A 24,560-nucleotide genomic window follows, 5' to 3' on the forward strand; every position below is an offset into this window, starting at 1 on the left:
GTTTTGAAAGTAAAAAAAAAAAATTCAAAATCACATTTTATGTTAGACTAAAGGACTAAAAAAGACACAAAATGACCAAAAAAAGACACAAAATGACAAAAAAAGACACAAAATGACCAAAAAAGACACCAAAAGACACAAAAAGACTTAAAAAAAGACACAAAATGACCAAAAAAGACATGAAAATAATTAAAAAATGGACAAAATAGCCCGAGACTCCATAGAGTTAAGTTGTTAACCCATTTCTTGTTCCCTGAAAAAGGCCTACTTGTATAATCCTGAAATGTACGTTATATTTTACCTTTTTTTATTTACCTCTGGCAGTTCACCACTTACCTTTGTACCCTTTCAAGCTGTTCATTTGACTTGAACTGCTTGAATTTCAATAAAAAACTGGAAAAATTGGGGTGTTCTAAAACTTTTGACCGGTAGTGTACATAATTCCACTCATATCTGTAGTCCTATTTATAAATCTAGATTGGAACAAGATGAACACATTCGTGGTGTCCTCAGTTGCTGGTTGGGAAGGGATTTGATGCAGCCTTTTCTTCTGATTCTTCAAGAGCTGGAGGTAAAGCTGTGATGCTGCATTCTGCCAGCTGTTGGACCATTAAAGTCAAGACAGCAAAATCTTAGAGAATGAGCAGAAGGTTATTCAAACTCCATTCAAACATACAGCATATCCAGGAAGTATTCAGACCCCTTTAATGTGTTTCACATTTTGTTATGTTGCAGCCTTTTGCCATGTGGCCTGATATAGACATCTGTGGGAAGGCAGCTGAACTAAATTTGCCCCAGCAAAGGGCCTGCACTGCAAAAAAGCCAACTTGGATTTTTTTGGCCTAAAACAGTGATTTAAGTTGGTAAAACTTGGAAATATAAATTACTGACATTTAGGGCAATAATGTAAGTTAGCACAACAAAGGAAGCCAGTTGTCTGCTCAAAAACAAGTTGGTGAGTTGTTGTTACTTATATCTTTAAGTTGGGGTTCACAACAAGGGACAATAGTTCTGATAACTCTTATTTCTTTGTTGTGAAATTTGGTCATTAGCGAAAGCTAGCGGCTAACTGACGCTAGCGGCGCTGCTTGTCACAGCTACAAGAGTAGCCATTAGGGTATCAATGCTAACTCAAAATTGTGGTCACAACATTAGCTGACATTTCATAGCGGCGTTACAATCGTGCCAGAGAAATTCAGAGTTGAGCAAACTCAAAAACAAAACTTAAAATATTTAGTTAATTGTCCAACTTAAAATTTTATCGAAGTTTGTTGCCTTGAAATTTTGAGTTCACCCAACTTTTCTTTTTTTGCAGTGTGAAAACCTATGTCAATGTGACATTTCAGGTTTTTTTTTTTTTTTTTTTATAAATTTGCAAGAAATTCTAATAACCTGTATTTGCTTTGTCAATAATGGGTATTGATGAGGGGGAAAATAAATTACATTTTTTTAACCTTCAGGCTGCAACACAAAAAAATAGAAGGGGCGTGAGTACTTTCTGAATACACTGTATCATTTCCTTCTCTAAGAATGCTATATTGGTGGCTACAATTTCTGTAAATATTGAAGTGTTATTCAATGTTTTCACCAAATGAGAGCACAAAGGTCTTAGAATGGCACGATATGGATCAGATATGAATCGCATTTCTGAATTATATGAACTAAAACAGCCTGAAACAGACAGTGAAAGCTGTGTTGGTACGTACCAGGCTGTGGAGTCTCTGAGAGGAGATTGTGTCATTGCTGTTGTCTGATTCGCTTTGAGCTGAGTCCACAAGTTCATTTATTTCCTGATCTGACTTCAGAGGGAACGCTGTCCTCAGGGCCGCCCTATACATATATGCATGAACATGAATTACTCTCTTTTGACAGAGAAAAACAGAGACGGCCATAGAGAACAAAAACACTTTTTTTTCTGCTTAAGAGTTTCCTTATCTGGATTTACAAGGATATAAGGTGTCATACGCTGCACAGATACTAAAGCCCTCTTGGGAGAAGTTGTGATTGTATACATTATTTTCTTTATAAATAAAACTAACTTGACATCAATTGTGTGTGTGCATTTATTTAGATCAGTAGTTCTCAACCTTTTTGAGTCGCGACCCCCAATTTAACATGCATGTTGTCCGCGACCCCCGCTCACTGAACAGAATCTCACACGCACAGTTCAGATCACCTCAAAAAAAAACAAAATGTCCAAAAAAGACACAAAATGACTAAAAAAAGACACAAAATTACCACAAAAAGAAACAAAATGACCAAAAAAGACACAAAATGACTAAAAAAAGACACAAAATGAACAAAAAACACACAAAATGACCAAAAAAGACACAAAACGACTAAAAAATACAACACAAAATGACCCAAAAAAGACACAAAATGACCAAAAAAGACACAAAACGACAAAAAAAACAACACAAAATGACCAAAAGAAGACACAAAATGACCAAAAAAGGGACCAAAATGACCAAAAAAGACACAAAATTACCACAAAAAGAAACAAAATGACCAAAAAAGACAAAATGACTAAAAAAAGACACAAAATGACCAAAAAAAGACACAAAATGACCAAACAAGACACAAAACGACTAAAAAAACCAACACAAAATGACCAAAAAAAGACACAAAATGACCAAAAAAGACACAAAACAACAAAAAAAACCAACACAAAATGACCAAAAAAAGACACAAAATGACCAAAAAAGACACAAAACAACAAAAAAAACCAACACAAAATGACCAAAAAAAGACAGAGCTGACTTCTAAAATGATTTGGCGACCCCCAGAAATCATCTCGCGACCCCAATTGGGGTCCCGACCCCAAGGTTGAGAACAGCTGATTTAGATCACCTAAACTCCTGGACAGTTAGTGTGCCGCTCTCAGGGGCATCAGAGTCGATCAAGTCTTTTGGGTTGTTGGACTGGATGTGGGCTTGCCCTTTAGACTCACTCTCATCCATCTGGAAAAACAGTTAAAAGAAACAGTTCAACATTTTGGGAAAAAAGCTTATTTGCCTTGAGACAGCTACACTGTAAAAAATAATCTGTTTAATTTACAGTAAAATACCGGCAGCTGTGGTTGCCAGAACTTCACCGTAAAAATTACAGTGAGTGGATTTTCTACTGTAAATTTAAATGTAAATATCAGGAAAAAACTGTAATTTAGACTGAATAGTCCTGTTATTTTTAGGGTTAATGTGTCATTCATTTACACATCATGGTATTTCTCCATAAATTTTGCATGAAAATGTTATATTTTTACAGAAAAAACTGTGTTTCTTCCAGTCGATGACAGAAAAAAATAAAAGTTTTGTGCTATTCTTTGATTTACGGTAATTAAAAGTGTCTAGTGTCTTGTGTCTATTTACGCCCTATTTCTGATGTATTTGACAGTGTTTTACTGTTATTTCTACAAACATTTTTTACAGTGTAGCCTGACTGTCCAAGGGTCTTATAAACAAATTATCAAATTGTAAAAACAACTAATTGTTTTTTTTTTGTGAGGGGGTTGTGTCATTTTACTTTGTTTTTGTACAAATGTGTATTGTAGCACTTTGAGGTTTCTTTTAATGTAAAGGACATTACAAATAAAATGTATTATTATTATAATTATTATTATTATTATTAATAATAATAAAGTTTCTACAAAGCTGATCATTATTTTCCTTTGGGCAGTCTTCACTGTGTTTAGCCTTTATGCTAAGCTAATCTAACTGTCTCCATCCACATATAAGGTAAAATGTTATGGCTCTTTGTAGGGCTGGGCGATATATTGATATATCGATATATTTTTAAAATGTGATATGGAATTAGACCATATCAAATATATTGATATCGTTCAAAAAATTATTTCTTTATATGTACATGCTGCCCTTACTAGGGTTTGTCATATTTAGTTATTTTGTGATGTTCGTTATTCTTTTCTCATAAACATATATTTATTTCAGGAAAAGATTGGCTGATTTTATTTCAAAGGCTATTTTTATTTAAGGTATGTTTTTATTTTAATGTGCACTTTATAGAGCTTTGATCTTGAAAATAGGTACTCCTGTTGTTATACAGTATTTATGTTCACTTAAATAAACGGTTTCAATAAGGCCCCGTTTACACGAGGACGGTCTGAACAGAAGACGCAAAAGTGGCGTCGCGTCTTCACTTTTTATTCCTCGTTTAGACGAGCATTTTCGGGAGGAAATCTGCTGCATACGGTGACGCAAAAGTGTGTGAAATTCGATTGTATGCAGCCAGGCGGCATCACTTAAAGCAATAAGAGCATCTTTGGGCATGCAGAAGTTTTCACGCCACAGATTTTCATCAGCTACTCCTTCCACAAAGTTCTCCACCATCACTAGATCTCCCAGGTCTCGTTCACAGCCGTCTGGCTCGCCTCCGACCAATTGCTGCATCCAAAATGTGATAGAGGTAATTCCAGATCCTTCTCTGTTCACTAATACTATCTGTACATATCCTGGACATTTGGTGGAAAGACTCCTGTAAGTTTATTAGAGCTGCCAGAGCAGCTTGAAGGTCCGACCATGGAAATAATCCCACGTTTGTTTATTTCCTGTACTGGAGCATGTATGTGACGTAAACACATACGTGACGTGAGCAGATCAGATCAGAGTTTTGTGTCTTGTCAGTGTAGACGACACGCTACGGAGGAGAGGATTTAACTTTTCCACTTTGGAAGGTGGTTTCAGATTTTTGCGTCTTTAAGCCCCCAAAACGCCGTCACCGTCTAAACGAAAGGCACTTCCGATGAAATATTTTGTCGTTTTTACCCGCGCGCGTCCTCGTGTGAACGGGGCCTAAAACTACTTGTGACATTTCATATTTTGCTTTGAATTTGACCGAACATTTGCTCTCACTTTGCAATAAAAATACCGGGTTATATATATCGTATATCGATATTCAGCCTAAATGTATCGGGATATGACTTTTGGTCCATATCGCCCAGCCCTAGCTCTTTGGGGTTGCCAACACCTGACCTGCCACTCCATACCAGCTGACCACAACATATACAACATATACTTCTGTGGATATTATGAAGTACCTGCACATTTATGGGCTCCTGTGTGTTGTTCTGCATGCTGTCTCCTTTGTGGAGCTCCAGCAGGATGTCATACTCACTCTTCAACTGATCAAAGTCACCCTGCAGTGTCTTCAACTGGACAGAAAATACAAAAAAGAACCTGTTGAAGACTGTTTGCATTGCATTCTGTGTCAGGTAATGCAGGTGTGAACTGTGTGCACACTGTATGTATCTATATGCTCCACCTGCAGGAGGGTCTGTTTGTGTGTTTGTTCCAGAGTGTCCCAGTTGCGTCTTGGTACGAAATCCCAGTACTCTGCCTTCATCCTGGTGAGGTCCTCCTGGGCTTTAGTCAGGTCCTCCCGACACACCTTCAGAGCGAGCTGCAGCGCCACAGAGTCCTTTGCATCTTTTTTCACAATAGAAACACATTTCAAGGCCAAATATGCTTCACTTTGGATATTTGTAGTTTAAGTATTAAGTTGAGTTTTTTTAAATTCACGATATGAAAGGTGGTATTCATTTTTTTGCTGATCATTTTTGTGTGAAATAAGCCTTTGCAGTTGGCTCTCTTGCCAAGAATTGAAGGAGAAAAATTGATAACAGTCTTACATTTGGACGATAAACATAAAGGTACAGCCAGGCACTTTACACTGTAATTAATATATTCATTACATTACATTACATGTCATTTAGCAGACGCTTTTGTGAAAAGCGACTTACAATAAGTGCATTCAACCTGATGGTACTAGACATAGACCATAGGAATCAAGTAAGTACATAACTTTAAGAGCTAACTGTCATTGCTAAGGAGTGCTATATGTTAAAGAAGAAAAGAAGAGAAAAGAAGAAGAGCTTTTTTTAAATTTTTATTTTTTTTATATATCTGTTAGGTGACCATGACTTAACCGAGGTATATTCCACACTAATGATGTATCATTTCACCCACCCATCACCTATCCACTAATAATCAGAATATTAATTAATATAACAGGTCCCGCAGTGCCCGCAGATATAATTGCAGTTCTTATTACACCAGTGTGTAACAAGCAGAGTGAACCCTGTGTGCCCTTTCAGAAGCAGGAAAACACTGAATCAGTCTGAAAGTAGAATTTACAATTCTGTTTCACTGTGTGACAATTTGCACCAGGAGTAAGATTGTCAAGAAATAGTCAAAACCGTCATCAAAACCGTTTCATTTTCAATTGATCAACTAATTATATAATTGACAAATAGTTGCAGCTCTACCTGTGTTTTCATCTGCAGGATGCTCCTCCTTCACAGAGCCTCTTGTTAGGTCATTAAGCTGCCAGATCAGCAGTTTGCGGGCATCATGCTCCTCCCGATACTGCAGATACTGGTTTGAGAGTTCACACTGCAGATGGTCCACCTGCAAAGAAACAGAAAGATAGTGGGTTGGGTGAGACAGGATGGTGATAATCTAACACTGACCTTACTATCTGAAATTAATTCCTAATAAAACCATTCTTTGGATAAAGGGGTCCTTACCTGCACTGCAAAAACTATCACTATCACAACATTGCAAAACTATTTAGGGCAATAATGTAAGTTAGCACAACAAAGGAAGCCAGTTGTCTGCTCAAAAACAAGTTTGTGAGTTGTTGTTACTTATATCTTTAAGTTGGGGTTCAAAACAAGGGACAATAGTTCTGCTAACTCTTATTTCTTTGTTGTGAAATTCGGTCATTAGCGAAAGCTAGCGGCTAACTTATGCTAGCGGCTAACTGATGCTAGCGGCTAACTGATGCTAGCGGCTAACTGATGCTAGCGGCGCTGCTTGTTACAGCTACAAGAGTAGCCATTAGCGTATCAATGCTAACTCAAAATTGTGGTCACAACATTAGCTGACATTCATAGCGCCGTTACAATCGTGCCAGAGAAATTCAGAGTTGAGCAAACTCAAAAACAAAACTTAAAATATTTAGTTTAATTGTCCAACTTAAAATTTTATCGAAGTTTGTTGCCTTGAAATTTTGAGGCCACCCATCTTTTCTTTTTTTGCTGTGTGGGACCTTAGATACATTTTTACATACATATTTGATATTAGGACAGCACATCACGTAAATATTTTTTTAACTTTTTTTTTTTGAAGAAATGAATATTGATCACAGATATTCAACATACATAAAAAATAAATTAATTAATTAAATAATGAAAATAAACATTCATGCGTGTAACTTTTTAGTTACAGGCATGAAAATATATATACGAGGTTGAAATAATACTGTAATACAAAATAAATAAAGATAAACTAAGATGAAAAAAAAGTGAACATCGAGACATTACAAATAGGCTATTTGCCTTCTTTTAATTTTTAATCTTGTGGGAGGGCTGTAAGTTTCTCAAAATAATATAATAGAGGGGCCCATGCTTCATAGAATTTTTGGGTTGACCCTCTAATGCAATACCTATATCTAATATCTTTTCCAACGTAAGGAATAGGATCAGGTCCTTCGTCCAGGAAGAGACTTTGGGTGGATGTGCTGATTTCCACTCTAACAGGATTCTTCTCTGGGCAAGGAGAGTTGAAAAAGCAAGCACATTGTTAATTTTATTTGTCATTGATGAACCCTCTCCTGGGACTCCAAATATAGCCATTTCAACACTAGGTTGGATATCTCTGCTAAAAGCTTCAGATAGAGTTTGAAATCACCTAAATATTTAAGATGACATTTAAGAGAGGGAATTTGTGTGATAATTTGTTACACCAAGTTGCACCTAAAAAAGTGACAAAAATGAATAAATAGTATTGATTAGAACAGCTGTTCTCAACCTTTTTGAGTCGCGACCCCAAATTTAACATGCATGTTGTCCGTGACCCCCGCTCACTGAACAGAATCTCACACGCACAGTTAAGATCACCCAAAAAAGAAACAAAATGACCAAAAGAAGGAAACAAAATGACCAAAAAGACACAAAATGGCCTAAAAAGACACAAAATTACCAAAAAAGACCCAAAATGACAAACAAAATGATCAAAAAAGGACACAAAATGATCAAAAAAAGACACAAAATTACCAAAAAAGACACAAAATGATCAAAAAAAGACACAAAATGACAAACAAAATGATAAAAAAAAACACACAAAATCATCAAAAAAACACACAAAATGACAAACAAAAAAAAACACACAAAATGACCAAAAAAAGACATTAAGTGACCAAAAAGACTAAAACACATGAACACTTTAACACTTTAACACAGTGGAGACAGAGCTGACTTCCAAAATGATTTGGCGACCCCCAGAAATCATCTCACGACCCCAATTGGGGTCCCGACCCCAAGGTTGAGAATAGCTGGGTTAGAACACCACTTCACAAGTATGTCATGTACCACTGCCTGCCTGGCCTTTTCTTTCTCCCTCATGGTCTCAATGTCCCTCTGCAGTTGCTGCTTCTCCCTTTTCAAGGCTCCAATCTCAGCCTGCTCCTCCGCCCAGCGGGCTTGAATCTTCCTGTCACATTCCTCCGTCACCAGCCTCAGATGGGATCGCAGTGGTTCCAATTCTCGGATTTGATCCTGCTGATATGCTGAACAGATGTAAAATGCATGAAAGTAATCTACTGTGAAACTTTAAGGCTGAAATAATTATTCGGTAAAATCACAATTTGAAGACATCAGTCACTTTAGGATCTGAGAAGTTCATACTGAATACTTTAGGGGCTTAATGGCTAATGTAAACACTGAAAATATAGAATATAGAATAATAATTAAAGCTGTTTTTACACCAGTCATGATTCAATTAGCTGGATGGGTTATCAGTGACAAGGGGGCTGATCTATTCGATTCAATTCTATGTTTATATAAATGTAGATTGTGTCCGGGAATTTTAATTTCTGTTTAAGTTTTGACGGTTTTGAAGGTTTACACTTTAACAAGTTGCTGGTACACCATCAATATTCTTAATATTATATAACAATTAAGACATTGACATTTATGTATTTTTCAGATTTTGTTTTACAAAGTTAGGAAAGCAACATTTATGTTAAGTAAACACTAGTATAGGATTAGGGTCAGTATCAGCAGATACACAAAGTCCAGATGATTCAATATTTTTAATCAGTTGGCATATATTTGGTCATATATCATCTCATTAATAACACAACTGTTTACTATTTATACAGTAGATAATGCATGTGCACTTAGCTAACTTATGCTTTAGCAATTGTGTTGATTAACAGCAACACAGTTTATGGTTTTGGCTATATTTGTATGCAACAAATATATAGCATCTATATAGCATATAGCATCATTAGCTATCTTAAGATAGGTTTAGGTTTGATGCTATGACGTAGCTTTCTAACCTCCACAAATACACTACCGGTCAAAAGTTTTAGAACACCCCAATTTTTCCAGTTTTTTATTGAAATTCAAGCAGTTCAAGTCAAATGAACAGCTTGAAAGGGTACAAAGGTAAGTGGTGAACTGCCAGAGGTAAATAAAAAAAGGTAAGCTTAACCAAAACTGAAAAATAATGTACATTTCAGAATTATACAAGTAGGCCTTTTTCAGGGAACAAGAAATGGGTTAACAACTTAACTCTATGGAGTCTTGGGCTATTTTGTCCATTTTTTAATTATTTTCATGTCTTTGTAAGTCATTTTGTGTCTTTTTTTGGTCATTTTGTTTCTTTTTTTAGTCATTTTGTGTCTTTTTTTGGTCATTTTGTGTCTTTTTTTTAATCCTTAAGTCCAACATAAAATGTGATTTTGAATCTTTTTTTTACTTTCAAAACACTATCATGCTCAATAAAGAATTTTAAATGTTGCAAATGTGCATTAATTTACTCAGAGTACACTGAGACATTAAACTGCATCATTTTCAATTAAATTCTGGAAAAGTTGGTGTGTTCTAAAACTTTTGACCAGTAGTGTATATTTTGCTTTTGTTCCATTTGTTTGTTTGTATTTTCTAAGCACTATCTCAAAGTATATGAATTAAAAAGTTTATCTTACACCTGGTGAAAAGCGGCAATCAATGCAGCACAACTGTTATCTTCAGACTGATGCAGTTGTCATGTTTATGCCCAGTGCCAACAATTTTACTTGCAGCCACTTACTACCCCGGTTCCAAAAAACTTGGGATGCTATGAAGAATGTAATAAAAACAGAAGTCATCAAACATTTGAAAATATGTTTGCCTTATGTACTACTAAAAGTTTAACCCTTAATAGTTTATTGTTTATTATTACTGTCATTGTTGTCTTTATTGTTCTAATTTGTAATTGTTTCATTGTTGTTTATTATTACTGCTATTACTGTTTTATTATTATTGTTTTGTTTTCTTAATTGTTTATTGTAAGGTGACCTTGAGAATCCTGAAAGGCGCCTATAAATAAAATGCATTATTATTATTATTATTATTATTATTATTATTATTAATAGGGCACTCATTGAAATACTTGCAAATTCAAAATTTCAACCCTAGAGAATATTGGAGGATATTACATACAGTCAGAATGTGTGAAAAACAAAACATACAGACCCGGGGGAGGGGGATAATATTTTGAGAAAAAAGTTTACGCCATTAAAGTGGCAAATTTACGAGAAAAAAATGCGAAGATTTATGAGATTTAAAGTGGTGAATCTGCGAGAAAAACGTTTTTTTTTCTCACTTTTTTCTCGTAAATCTGCAACTTTTTTCACGCAGATTTGCCACTTTAAATCTCTTAAATCTGGGACTTTTTTTCTTGTAGATTTGCCACTTTAATCGAGTAACTTGGCCCTAATATGCCGTCATAGTCAAGTTCTCCTCGTACAAGTCATTGAAGAATAACTCTGTTTGTAAGACTGTTTCTTGCAAAAAAAATCTAAATTTTTCATTTTTACATTGGAGATCAAGGTCAATAAAGTAAATATTTTTATTAATTGATTGGTCAAATGCCATGGTGACACCGTCTGTGACGTATCCTGATCTTTGCTGATTAGCTGGAAGAAATCCATGTTGTTCTACAACCTCACAGAGAGACATGGGGACCCCATATCCACTGAAGTTACCAAATATAGTTCTTCGCTCGATATAGGGTTAATGGTAAATGTGTCCCAAAGATTGTGTAACATTGGTTGAGTCTTGCTCCCTGTGAAAGATTTCTAGTTTTACTGATTTTTTTCTGGCTCAATTTCTTAAATGGACCTTAGACAGCCCCATCATGACTGGCAGTAACTTCACCTCATCGGTGCAATTTAGAAACCAAACTACATTAAATGAATAAAATCAAGGTAATTTAAATAAGTCTCCAAACATATTATTCATTGCAACTAACTATTTGTTCTCATAGCGCTTGTTTTATTAACCTCTTTTAAGATTTACTTTCAAAAACGCTGGCTGAAGTTGATGCCGCAGACACAATGTGAATCAAATAAACTTGCTCTTTTCCTGTAGAAATCCAATCTAATCCTCATAGTGCCGTGATATTTCAGGGCTCTCTCAAAGACATGCTTCTCCTTTATTAGAACTGGTTCTTTGTTGAGCCTATTTTCCTCCTTTATCAAAAGCTGGTTTGTTCCTTTTATTCTATAGCACTATAGGACACCATTCAGAAGGGCATTATACTGTAATGTAATTCTTCAGAAATGAAAATGATCAGGCAGGCTTACCAATAGAGATACTGACCTATAGTGGTTTCATATTCCTTTTTGATGGCAGATAGAAGAGGTTGGTAGGTTTTGAACTCTTTGATGAAACAGCCAAAGACATCACGGTAGACCTGTGGCAAAGGCAGATTAGGACATGCAAGTGCTCTTTCTGACAAGAAAATGTATGTATGATGTGTGTCATAGCTGCAGAGAAAGGATAGATCTTCATCCTCCAAGATTTCTGACATGCAGAGGTCAATTTATTCTTCAATTTAGGGACCAAATTATGGATAAATACCTTTTCCCATCTGGCAAAGGACTCCATCTCTGTAAAATGCTTCAAAAGATGTCTAAAAGCTCATTTAACTGCTGTTTTAAAATTCTAATTCACACACAAATACACTTTTTTAACATGTTCATTTTTGTTTTTGTTTTTGTTATTGTCATTGTTTATTGTTTATTGTATCCTTTGGATCCCCATTAGTCTTCATAGAGATGAAGACTATTCTTCCTGGGGTCCACATTAAATCAAACAATTATTACACAATTACATCATTACAGCATTTACACAGATAATAACATGAAGTCATTCATCCTAACATGATTATAATGTATATTAACATGATTATAATATAAATTAAGTAGTACAAGGTATGATTATAAAAAGAGTTACATGATTATAGAAGAGTATACGAGGTAAGCATAAATTTTACCATGATGTTCAATGCAGACGTATTAACATATTTGAGTTCAACTTAACATGATTTCATATTTTCATAGAAGACTATTGCAGCATAAGATTATGACTAAACACTGCTTCTCTCAGTTTCAGTTTAAAACTTGACGCACCACTGGTAATGAACAAGTGTGGTGGGAGACTGTTCCAGTGAGCTACAGCTCTATACATAACTGACCTTTTTAGTGCATTGGTTCTAGGTAAAGGCAAGGTGAAGGTGTTTCCTGAGGCCTGTCTAGTACTATAACTATGTTTCACATTTGTTGGCTGAAGTTGTAAGAATAAAGAAAGAGGTTTATGTGATATGTCATTATACCTTGTTGATGTTATACATGTGTTTTTTCTATTATCAGTTTCTTTCTTTCTAATAACTATGACATTTTAGGTGGAGGCTTTAAATAAATAAGCCCATGTGGGTTTTCTGCCTCCCCCTGCACTTTACATTATATGTTATCTTTGTCATTTTATGTCATTCTAACTGTGCAAATAAATAAAACCTAAAAAAAAAAAAAAACCTAAAAGGAAGAAATATACAGCACCTGCAGTTTCAGTTCCTGAAATTTTGTCTCATGGGAGCTGATAAAATGAAGCTCTCTGTTCACATAGCTCTCCAGGTGCAACAGGAGTTGAGGCTTTCGTCCTGGCCCTGCATAAATGCAACTGCTGCCTGTCCAGCCCAGCTATAGGGTTTATCACGCCACACACACACACACACAAAAACACACACTTGATATATTATTCATATTCAATTATACAGAATATGCTTTTTATGAGTTAAACACCACCAGTTTGGACAAACCTGTAAAGTGATTCTCATGAAGCCAGTCTAAGCTATGTCTGTGAATACTATAAGGACATACTTTATTAAACTAAATATAGTTCACTTTTATATGAATTAACAATATAGCCATAATGAGGCACAATTCATTGTTTCGTGCTAAAATAATATATTCTACATTTTTGAACATATTTTTGATTCACAAAATTCATTACCATAGTGCGTCCGGATAAAAATGTCATGGTTTCCCCACACTTGTATACATGAATATTTAATAAACTTTATAAAAATAAATATATATTTGTTTTAAAATGTTTAATTTAACAGAAATAATCAAATATAATGTTTTTTAATAATATATACAGAAGAAAATCTGAATAAAAATTGATGAGAAAAAATGGTTAGATGTCAGTAATGATAGAATTGTTTGCATTAAAATATGTGTATATTTTAATAAAATACATTTTGGTGATACCCGTTAACCTTGAGCATATTTGAGTGCTTGCCAAAAAACCTTTCGTTGTTTTTTTTTTTAATTTCTATTTAAAAATGTGTTACGGTAATGATTTTTTTTTTTGCTCACAGTGTCTCTAAAAATGTCAGAAAATACCAAATTTTTCAAAAAGATTATAAATTCGTATTAAACAGTGCCTTTAGATTGTATATGTTATAAAGGGTCATAGAAAATATGTATTCAATGCTCTTGGATTTTTGCTATGAGCTGCACCATGTCCATGAGAATCACCCTGTAGCTAACTTTACCTGGTTTGCTCACCTTTCTTGCTGCAGGTTGGACAGAAAAAACACCACTTTCTCCTTCTTGGCCTCCCTCTAATATCTGGACAGTGCCATTTTGTAGACTATAGTCATATGTCAGTCTAAAATAATGAAAAACAGATCAAAGTGACATTAAACATTATGGTTGAGTTAACTCAAGCTGTTGGCTAACTAGCAAGTTACAATAATAGAATACATATTTTCGCTGTAGGACACAGTTTTAATCACTTGCCTTTGTTTATGTGACGGTGTCAACGGTGGAAATTTAACATCTTTATGTGGTGACATCTCTCCCGATTTTATGAAGGACAAATAATAACAAAACAAGTTAGTTGTCCTCTTTATGGCTAAAGTTGGTTAGCTCGAAGTCTTAGCATCACAATTCACAGCATTGTAATGTGGTTTCCATGGCAACGAGGACGGCGCACGCAGCCAGGTCAACATAGTAGACCGCGGCGCGCCTAACTAGATTTAAAATTAAACATGAAAACTTTCCACTAAAACAAACAAACAAAAAAATACATAGAGACTTTTCAACCACCAGAGACAGGAGCTTTTTGTAGATACCATCAACCCTGACTAGTTTTAAAAATATAATGGATACATTAACAAACGACTAACCTACTTTATAAATATCATGTACTAACTGCAACTTCCAATAATTGTAACAATTACATGTTGTGCAATAAAACAAAAACACTGTAGGCCAAAATCACTTGAATCGAAACCCTGTGTCAGGAGTAGCCTTTTTTTATTTTTTATTTTTATTTTTTTAATTAAACCTTGTTTTTGTTGTGGTGGTAATATCAATGCTGGCAACTGGTTTTCATTTTTTTTTTGCAAACTTTCTGTAAAAAATGTGCCACACATGGATAAAATTAGAGATTAAGATAAATTATATAATGTTCTAAAAAACAGTCGAATTTAACAGCAGGAAAAACTACATTTCCTATGTCCCTTTCTCAGCGGAAGCCCTAAACCAGGATAACGGCAGTGGAGCTGTGTAGTCATTTCTCGAGACTGTATCATGGCAACGGACGCGCAGCTGAACTACAGTACCCACAAGGCACTGCTGCTCCAGCCTACAGTACATTCTGCTGCTTATCCGGGGATGTCACACCGCTGCTATTTTCTCCCCTCAGTCCCTCTCACTCTCAGCCTACAGCTCCAGCGGACTGACACGGGGCTTTGGATAGAAAAAAAAAACGAACAATAAGATACAAAACAGAGGCCAAAAATGGCAGAGCTTGGAGCGGGAAGCCTGCCGTTAGGGGATCCTGCTTTTAATTACCAGGAGCACGAGCTGAACGAGCGGCTGAAGCGGCTCTACCCGGCTGTGAACGAGGAAGAGACCCCTTTACCCCGATCCTGGAGCCCCAAGGATAAATACAGCTACATTGGGCTGTCACAGAACAACCTGCGGGTCCATTACAAAGGTTAGAGAGCTGGCTCGGTTCAGATGGCCTGAGCAAGGAGTCCCAGCAGCAGCATAGGGTCTCAGCTCAGATCTGTCACTGTGTTGTTGCGGAGGGGGGTCTCACTCTCTCACTCTCTCACACACACACACACACAGTATGCGATTATGTTGATTGTGTATGTGTGTGCGCACTCCTGGCAGATCTAGTCTGAGCTGCCTCTCCTGTCCTGTAACCTTGCTTTGTTTCACCAATGAGCAGAGGAATGCCCAAATGGGTGACAGTGAACTCGCTAACCCTGATAGCTGGTCTTATTACCACCACACTAATATTCACCTTCAATAACACGGCTCTCCTTTGTTTATTTACCGTTTGTGACGTTATTTGCTAGCAGTAAACTGACTGTATCTGTTGTGTATAGTTTATACTGGAAGGGGACACTGGCAGCAACAACGACGCATATACCTTAGCTAACTAGTGGTATTTGACAAACAGAAGCTAGCTAACAGCAAGCTATCTCTAAAGCAAATACAGTGCATTTTAGCCTTATGGCTAACTAGCTAACGTTAGCTAACCTAGCTGCTCCTTGTGACTAATAATGTATTTAAGTGAAACCGTGGGTGGACACGAGCCAAACTTGTTGTTAACATATTACAATGTAGCTAGCACTGAATGCTATGCTGCAATTGTTTAGTTTTTAGACAACAACAAGCACCAAAATAGAATTAAAATGGCATTGTTTGGGGTTTTCGCGTGATTTCACTGGCAGTGTTCTAGAAGTCTTTTCCAGAATTCCTAAATCTATTTTTCCAGCCTGGAAGCAACCGGTCCAACTCCATTCAGATGTGTAGGAGCTCAACAACAGTGTCATGTCCAGCCTCCAGCAGGCAGCCAGCTCCTTTTCAACAGCTGCTGTGAGGGAGGAGGCCTCTGCGCATTACATTAGGCCAAATGTACCGATATTGTAATAAATCTTTGGTATCGGCAGATTTAGGCATTTTCACAATAACACCAAGTATTCTCGACAGACGGTGCAGTCAATCATTTGTCTGGATGGCTAAAACCTGCCAGGCATATCAGCTGGAGATGATCTTATATATCCAACTCCTACATGAAAACAAGGTGACTCTGTGTGAAGTCCTGTTCTCAGTCTTCTGCCTGGTCTGTTATTTTTCGTCAGGCGACACGTCAGGGCAGCCCCCCCCCCCCAGTAGCAGGCAAGCTAGCCTGCATCTCAGGCTATGAAAAATCTCCACAGAGGCATTGTAAGGCCACTTTGGGCCCTGTTGGCTGTTTACATCAGTGAGACATGCAGAGGATGAGAGGATGCAGGCAGCCTGTGTAACCCATTTTGAAAGCTTATTTGGCACGTCCGTAGTAATGGTCCTGCTGTTTGTGAATAGCAGGGAAGGCCCTTTTACTTGTTAAAATCAAGACTCTCGGGCAGATAGCCAGATATAACCCACAGATTATTTGATGCATTATGGATCAGGTCCCTGCTGTTGATATGAATAGTGGTCAAATTTAATATAAGCTATCATTCTGTTTGCAATGGTGTAGATTGCATATTTTTGTGGATGTTGTTGTGCTCCATGTGGACTTCTGTAGAAGATGTGACAATGGCATTTTTTATTTACCTTGTCTTCAAATATAATCAATGATATTGATATTATGTAATTTATGCACTTGTCACAACTATGGCATTGGCATGAATGGGCACATGTATGTCTGAATATATGACATGTCATGTAATGTCATGGTGGCATTACTTATGTAGGGCAATGAGTCTCTGTGAAAGGTGCACCGATTAAGTGACACTGCACAATTGTTCAGGGATGATATATAAATAGGTCTATTCTGGAGTGTGCAGGATATTTTTTCTCTTCCTGGTAGTTTTAGCTCCTGCTCTGTTCCCTCACCCTAGTGGTTTGAATGCTATTTTGACCAGTGTGCCAATTTCATCTGTACAAGGCCACACAATGTCTACCTAGTTGCTGTGCACAGACAGATCTACCCAGTTTCAACACATAGATACACAATAAACAATGGAACACATAAACACATTGACATAGTGCCTAAGAATACATCAGTTTTCTTCTTTTTTTACAAAATATGTTATTAGGATTGATAAATGGTAAGCTAGATACAGTATTTGGCAGGTAGAGCTATTTATTTATTTACTTATAGTGTTGTCTGTGCTACTTGTAAATATAAATAAATATATAGATGATTAAAAATAGAATGACTTTCATTCAATCTTTTAATCATCCTCCAGGATGACTAAGATGGTAAATTTGGTAGATTTTTATTTATTTATTAGAATGAAAAGTAAGTCATGCACAACTTACAAACAAAATTACAGATTTTGTGAAAATGAATCAGCTATATTTAATTGTAGCTGTCCAGTTATCCATACACAAAAATGTATTCTACTCCCTTAACTATTGGATTAACTGCTAGTTATATTTAATTAGCAAAAAGACTATAAACAAGGAAACCACTTTAATAAGTCAAAATGATCAGTTGGTGGGAGTTGATTTCATTGGTATTTCTATTCCTTGAATTAAGCTTGTCTTCATCAGCAGTGATCATATCAAGCAACAGGAAGGAACTTCAAAGTTTGATCATCTGGTCTGGGCCAATATGTAATGTGTTCTATTAGCTAACCTTGCTAATGACGACATGTTGCTAACCGTTCATCTATTCTAAGCTAAAACACAATCTAATATTGCCAGGGAACCAGTCAAATCCGCAAGCTCATGTTTTATTTGCTGTTCCTCCTCCACTTTTACAGATTTCCAGCAACACAAAAGCTAATCACAACTGTTTATCTCATATAGTGGGGTTGTTTGAGATGCTAACTGTACAGAGGAGTGCCATTTAGGCATTTTTGATAGCAACCAAGATGGCTGCAGCTAATGTGGCTAATTTATGTCGAAGCCCCTATCGCATCAGTGTTGAACACATTGGATGTTATGTTTTCTTTAAAAGAAGAAGAATCAAATGGACTTCCCAAGCTTTGCTCGAGAGGAAAAATGCCCACTTATGACAGAATTTGGTGACATTTTCAGAACCCAACTCTTAATATACCAGCTAATCTCTGCAACAGAAAAATGTAAACAGAGTTCAGCATGCAGACATTCATTTTTCTCCTTGTCCCCCTCAGTTTTATGGAGCATCTGAATATACCCTCAAACAGATGATGGAGCTGTCCTGTTTAAACTACATTGGTTTTCTGCCTATGTGGACATATCCATGCGTTTGTTGAGGCATATAGTCTACATGCTCATATATTTTGGGATGTACACCTAACAGAGCTAAAGAGAGACACCATCTGAAATGAATGGTAAAGTTGCTCTGTGTCTGCTAATGTGTAAAAGATAAATTGTCTGTTTGCACATTCTCCGTAACAACTTTTAAGGTGAATGATATGCAAATATTGAGATCACAACTTGTTGCACTGCCCCATGGGGGCCAAAAGAAATCCATTAATTCAGCTTTAAGTTTGGGAACTTGTGGTAGCACTTCACTCCAAATCCATTGATGATAATTCACCTTCTGACAACCAAGAACCATGAGCTGCTTGCTGACCCCCAACCCTAAATACTTCACTCAGAGGCAAACCTCTGAGGGATGTAGGTCATGGGCTGACAAAGCAAATAGGACTACATCATCTAAAAAACTCTGACGTGCAATCCTGAGGTCAATAAAGGAGACTGGACATCCTCCAATCCTTGGCTGTGCCTTCGAATTCTGTCCTTGAAATCACAAACAGAATGACAAAGCACAATGGAGTCTTCCAATGAGAAAGGGCTTTACAATATACCAAAGATGAAGACAAGAAGCTTTTGGTCCAGTTATATAAGGTCCTAATTGCTCATAGTAACAGCCCCAGTGGCCCCAGTGGTAATCCCAGAGCTGCCCCTTCAGGAAACCTCCAAGTTCATTAAACATACTGCTACTTTAAAACCAACAGCCAAAAAGAAAGGTACAAGAAAGGTTCAAGGACTGCTAGAAGTTCATCAAAGTTATGCCTGACAGCAGTTTTTCCAAATTTATTTTGGCTGCATTGCAATGTCGCGCAATGAGGCTACTGTAGATGGAGTAAAAGAAGACTGGATTATGGCTAGGGCCACTTTATTTAGCTATGGTAACTTGTTTTAAACCATTTTTTCATTTAAAGCAACGCTCTCTTTTCAGCATCGCCCTGATGACATTCACACTTACACATTCACACCTGGAAGCTGTCCAGTAACCTACAGTCTGAACTGCAGGCATTTGCTCAAGGTAATAAGGGAGGTGCTGCTTTTCACTTCCCCCACCCAAATGTATCATACCAGTCTGGGGAATTAAACCAAAGTCTTCTAGTCCCAAGCTCCGATTCATCTTGTTATTCAGACTTCAGAGTGTTTCCAAGATGGTTAGCTCGACTGCTAAGCTCGTAGTCTCACCATTTACATGGGCGGCTGTGGCTCAGTTGGGAGAGTCGGTTGGCCCCCAACCGAAGGGTTGGTGGTTCGATCCCTGACCATCGCAGCCTACATGTCGAAGTATCCTTGAGCAAGATACTGAACCCCAAATTGCTCCCGATGTGCTGTGTTCATCGGTGTGTGAATGAATTCCCAATGGTGGCAGGTGGGACCGTTTAGGGTAGCCTCTGCCACCAGTACGAATGTGTGTGTGAAAGGGTGAATGAGCGCAGTCTGTAGTGTAAAGCGCTTTGAGTGGTCGCAAAGCGACTAGAAAAGCGATATATAAGTGCAGGTCCATTTACCATTCACTGTTTCACTTCCCCCACCCAAATGTATCATACCAGTCTGGGGAATTAAACCAAAGTCTTCTAGTCCCAAACTCCGATTCATCTTGTTATTCAGACTTCAGAGTGTTTCCAAGATGGTTAGCTCCACTGCTAAGTAGTAGTCTCACCATTTACATAGCTATGTTATCTACCTTTGTTGTGATTGCCATTAGTAGTGCTTGTTTACGAGTAAAACCAGATAGAAACCGCCTGGTTACAGCTCCTTTTTTAAATCTGCTGAATTAAATCGACTGTATTTGTGTTAATATTGGATTTGGGATAGATGTAACTGCCAGAGATTGAGGCTTTGCAGCCATTTTGTCACTGGTCTGTTGACACTTTTCAGCAAGTGTGAGATATGGCAGCTGTCAGAAATGCCAAATATCTTCAACAGTTAAAGTCTGAACAATATTGTGTGAATGGACCATTGACCTCTGCTAATCTAGGCTGTTACATTTGTGGGGGGCTACAGTGTTCGTCAGTATTGGGCAGAACTCTAACTCCTTATGGTATTGTTTGTGTGGTACCTACTACTTTTGAAGCCAAACAAGTCTTACAATTTTGCACTCAGAGTTCAAACAATATATCAACGGGCAATATAAAGTCCTGTACTTCATGGCCAGGCTCAAATAATGACTTTGACTCACTTAGTCTTCAGATCTTATACTCTAAAAAAGTCTAAAATTGTTGTTCTTGTACTGAAGTTACTTCGCAACTAACACTCACCTGCATAGCAAAGATGTCCAAACTACATCCATAAAACAAGCATTTTAAAAGTTGTCTGCTTGTCGGCTGACAGAAAGACCCGACAAAGCATGAATTCAGACTTTTACATTTTATCATCATGTTGTAGTTATTTCGGCATATTTTGATTAATCTATTGCAATGAAGTCACAGAAAAGTCAGTTTATTTTGGGTGCATACCTGCAGTCATCCAGACACAGTAATGGGAGAAAGCGATGAAATTCACTGAGCTATTGTGCCTTCAGATCAATTTATTATTTCAGACATGACCGTGTTTGATTTTCCGATGTATCTGGAAAACCAATACAAAGCAGCAATAAGGGTTATTTTCTGTCACCACGGTTGGTGACAGAAAGTAATGGTGCTGTTGTTTACACTGGCACGTCTTGTGTGAGTCACATAAAAACAAATGTGATCCTGTGGTCAAACTTTCGAGGTGTGGAAATGAAAAGCATGAGGTTCCATGATGCACCGTAATGCACACATGCTGCATTGGCCAAAATGTGGCCTGCGACAGACGAGGTTTGTTTTTTTAGCTTAGCTGATTGCCAGAAATGCTTTTCTATGTAACTTGATCACTTGCGACCCCTACCAGCTGAAGAAGTGAGGAGTCTGTTAAGAGGAGTCAGCAGTATATGATATGATAAGATATAAAACAATCAATAAAACGGGCTTATTAAAAATGATCAGTGACTGCAAACCTGAGAGGTCTTTGAGCATACAGTTATAAACATGCTGTCTCATTCCTAGCTCTCTTCTTCATTGGTCACGTCATGGTCTTCACTCTTATGCTGCTGACTGGAAGAGGCAGAGGACAGTGTGGTGCTGCAACTTTCTTGTACTTGCAGTTATTGAACTGATAGATATTGCACTTCCCCCTGCTGGGGTGGGATCAGTGGTGTCTTAGTAATTAAGGCCACACTGTGCTGTGGAGTAAGAACAAGACATTAACCTTTGACCCTTGACCACTGCTGGTGAGGTTTGATGTCACATAACAGCCGGTGGAAGGTGTGACCCTGCAGAGCCAGTGTTGTTTCTTAGGTCGCTTTCACAGATAATGTCTGGTGCACTTTGTGATTCAGTGGTGAAGTTGCACTGTTGCATTTTTCATTTGGTTTGTTTTGCTTCCACAGTGTGGACAAATGTCTCTCTGTTAAAGCTGTCCTTTGTCTATTGGACAGAATAAGTGAGGGAAAGACAAGTGACATTTTTTCGAAGCAAGTCCCAGACAGAAATGTATTGTTGGCTGAGTTTTTTCACTTTTATGCAGCATTAATCCGCTGTGTGATTGAATTCTGTCGCTAAATCATTTGAAGACTTGGCTGTGTTTGTGTGTAGCCACAAGCAACTGTGTTCTGTGATTGTCTGACTATATTTGGATGAGGGCCTTTACTTCACCATTAGACATCGTCTGTCCATGAGAGATTTTTCAAGCCTGCTACTCCCTCAAATTTCTGCCCAAATGCAACCCAGAATGCACCGTGTTTTGGTTCGCTTTCTTCCTTTGTTCAGATAGCATTCATCACCTGCAGTGAACCGAGACCCCCATTTCTTAGAGGGTCAGAGTTTGGTTCTTTGGTCTGCACCAGAGTTCGTTTCAGCAATCACACCAGCAAAAACCAAACGGACTATCCGACAAAATGCACCAAGCTGACCAAACAGCCCAGGTGTGAATGCCCCCTCAGAGGAAAGTTAATTTTAGTTAAAGAGGACACATTATGCTCATGTTGATGTTCATACATGAATATTTTGTTGCTTCTACTACAATATGTTTACTTGTTATATATAATATATTTTTGTCATACTGTCTTTCTGAATATACCTGTATTCACACTCACTTAAACGCTCCGTTTTAGCATCTGTCTCTTTAAATCCAGCTCATGAAAAGACTGTTCTGATTTATCAGCATTTCTGGGACTTCCATTTAAGCACTCTCTGTAGTAGGGGTGGGCGATATGGCCCTAAAAGATTATCACAAGAAAATTTTGTACATTTTTAAGTACAATGCTTCAATTTGGTCAACATTGAGAGCTAAATTTGAGCAAACACCCCACATAACATTTTTCACAGTCAACAGGGCTTTCCACTAGGACATGGAGTAGCCAGACAGTGTTGAAAAATAGCTTGTTAGGGTGGTCCTGGGGCATCCCCCAATCTGGAGATCTTGACAGTCTTCTTGTAAATTTGTGGTCGATTAACACACTGTACTAATTTTAAAAGCTTGTACTTATTTTGAAAGCTGCATGTTTTCAGCGGCAGGAAGTAATAGTAGCTTTCTGGTGTTAAAACAACTTTAATTGTTAGCTAATGTTATCTCGCGGCTAACGAATAGTATAATGCAGCAGTGTGTTCGAACCGTTTGGACCTCTGACAGGCCCAGACAGATTGATGGTATTTAGTTCAGAGATGATGTGGGGACGGGACTGATACAGACAGGTAGGCACGGCAGTTCGGTATAGTCAGTGCGTGTGTCAGTGTGTGAATGTGCGCACTATGATATCATGGTACATCATGATATGCATTTTTTTACTCATAAAAAAAATATACCGGTATAATCGTGAACGATACGATATGGGACACCCCTACTCTGTAGCCCCTTTCATAGTGCGGTTCCGCAAATGTCACGCTATATTGCCAAAAGATCTGTGCCGGCTTTTTCACCTTAGGGCGTTCATAGTGATCCTGCGAAGGCGTGATATTTATGCCCTTTCATAGTGCAGTCTGGCGTTGCGGAATGAGTTGGGAGGAGACGATAGTCAGAGCAGCATCAGTGCTGCGCAGTAGCACAGTGCTAATAGGCTACACAGTTAGCTCTGTAGCAGTTCAGTGTGTATGCTGCAGCAGTATGTGTTCACTTAGCGACCTCCATTTGTTTACAACAAGCAACGGACACTCTGTGCACAGTTAGCGATGCCGGTTTGTTAACAATAAGCAGTAGACGTTGTGCACCGTTAGCGACGGCGGCCAGTGAGCAGTGATTTGATGACTGTCGGACCAAGTGGGAGGCGTGTGTTAGAAGTCACGCACAACGTCAAATATCCTGCTTCGCCCCGATGTCCCGTTCATAAAATTGGTGGGATCATTTGATCCCAGCATCCCGCTTCGGCCATGTTCATAGTGGAGGCGAGACGTTACAGAGCTGTAAATGTCCCGGCATGAAACGGCACTATGAAAGGGGCTTGTGACTCTGCAGTCATTGCAGTTTGGGAAAGTTTGAAATGGAACTATAATGGCATTTTCTATGGAGTAAAGTTGTGACATCCTTACCTTACGGAAGTCCTGCCGCTCTTTTAAAGGCACAGTTTCAGAAAACAGTCTTTGCATTTGGGATTGGGGAATGAGTGTTGCACAGTATTATGCTTTATAAACCAAACATGATAATCTTACCTTTTACAATATGGAACATTTTAAATGCTTTACATTTATGTTAGTTACACTTTAGAGTACTGTTGTTATCACAGAGATTTATGTCTCTACAACAACCTCACAAAGTTTCTCCTAATCGCCTGACAATGTAAGAAATACAATAATATGCAAACGTTTTTGCTTTTGCTTTTATAAAAGTCAAATTTTTAATTTAGGGTTGTCATTTAAGGGGGTGGTAGGTGTTGTTAAAAGTAGCAACCATTGCTCCTACCCATCTATGCAGCTGTAAAGAGACCTGTTGGCCTACAAGGAGCAGCT

The 24,560-nt window shown here is 37.7% G+C and overlaps 2 protein-coding genes across 3 annotated transcripts in view; one reads left to right on the plus strand and one right to left on the minus strand.

Annotated features, from left to right (window-relative positions):
* Nucleotides 1–458: 458 nt before the first annotated feature.
* On the minus strand, nucleotides 459–14,663 carry tsnaxip1 (translin-associated factor X interacting protein 1). Its single transcript, XM_059334814.1, has 11 exons — nucleotides 14,152–14,663; nucleotides 13,918–14,020; nucleotides 12,904–13,044; nucleotides 11,666–11,759; nucleotides 8,387–8,583; nucleotides 6,281–6,422; nucleotides 5,278–5,441; nucleotides 5,003–5,167; nucleotides 2,851–2,960; nucleotides 1,707–1,830; nucleotides 459–599 (listed from the first exon to the last, which is right to left on the minus strand). The coding sequence occupies exons 1-11, from the start codon at nucleotides 14,205–14,207 to the stop codon at nucleotides 510–512; spliced, it is 1,386 nt and encodes a 461-aa protein (XP_059190797.1). The 5' UTR covers nucleotides 14,208–14,663; the 3' UTR covers nucleotides 459–509.
* A 50-nt stretch (nucleotides 14,664–14,713) lies between these two features.
* ranbp10 (RAN binding protein 10) overlaps nucleotides 14,714–24,560 on the plus strand; it is a 60,351-nt gene continuing 50,504 nt past the window's right edge. The window contains exon 1 of one of the 2 annotated variants that reach the window (XM_059334698.1): nucleotides 14,714–15,355. In XM_059334698.1, coding sequence (XP_059190681.1) covers nucleotides 15,157–15,355 — 199 coding nt within the window. In that variant the 5' untranslated portion in view covers nucleotides 14,714–15,156. The remainder of the gene's footprint in view (nucleotides 15,356–24,560) is intronic. The other variant, XM_059334699.1, reaches the window with a different exon arrangement.

The sequence above is a fragment of the Centropristis striata genome, chromosome 6, assembly GCF_030273125.1.
Source record: "Centropristis striata isolate RG_2023a ecotype Rhode Island chromosome 6, C.striata_1.0, whole genome shotgun sequence".
Classification (NCBI taxonomy): domain Eukaryota; kingdom Metazoa; phylum Chordata; class Actinopteri; order Perciformes; family Serranidae; genus Centropristis; species Centropristis striata.

Excerpts from the sequence above, each read along its gene's own strand:
- tsnaxip1 (XM_059334814.1), bottom strand. The coding sequence starts at position 14,207 with ATGTCACCACATAAAGATGTTAAATTTCCACCGTTGACACCGTCACAT. Across the intron at positions 6,423-8,386 it reads AAAAGGCCAGGCAGGCAGTG|GTGGACCATCTGCAGTGTGA; the intron begins GTACATGACATA and ends GTTTCTTTGCAG. Across the intron at positions 1,831-2,850 it reads CTAACTGTCCAGGAGTTTAG|GGCGGCCCTGAGGACAGCGT; the intron begins GTGATCTAAATC and ends ATATATGTATAG.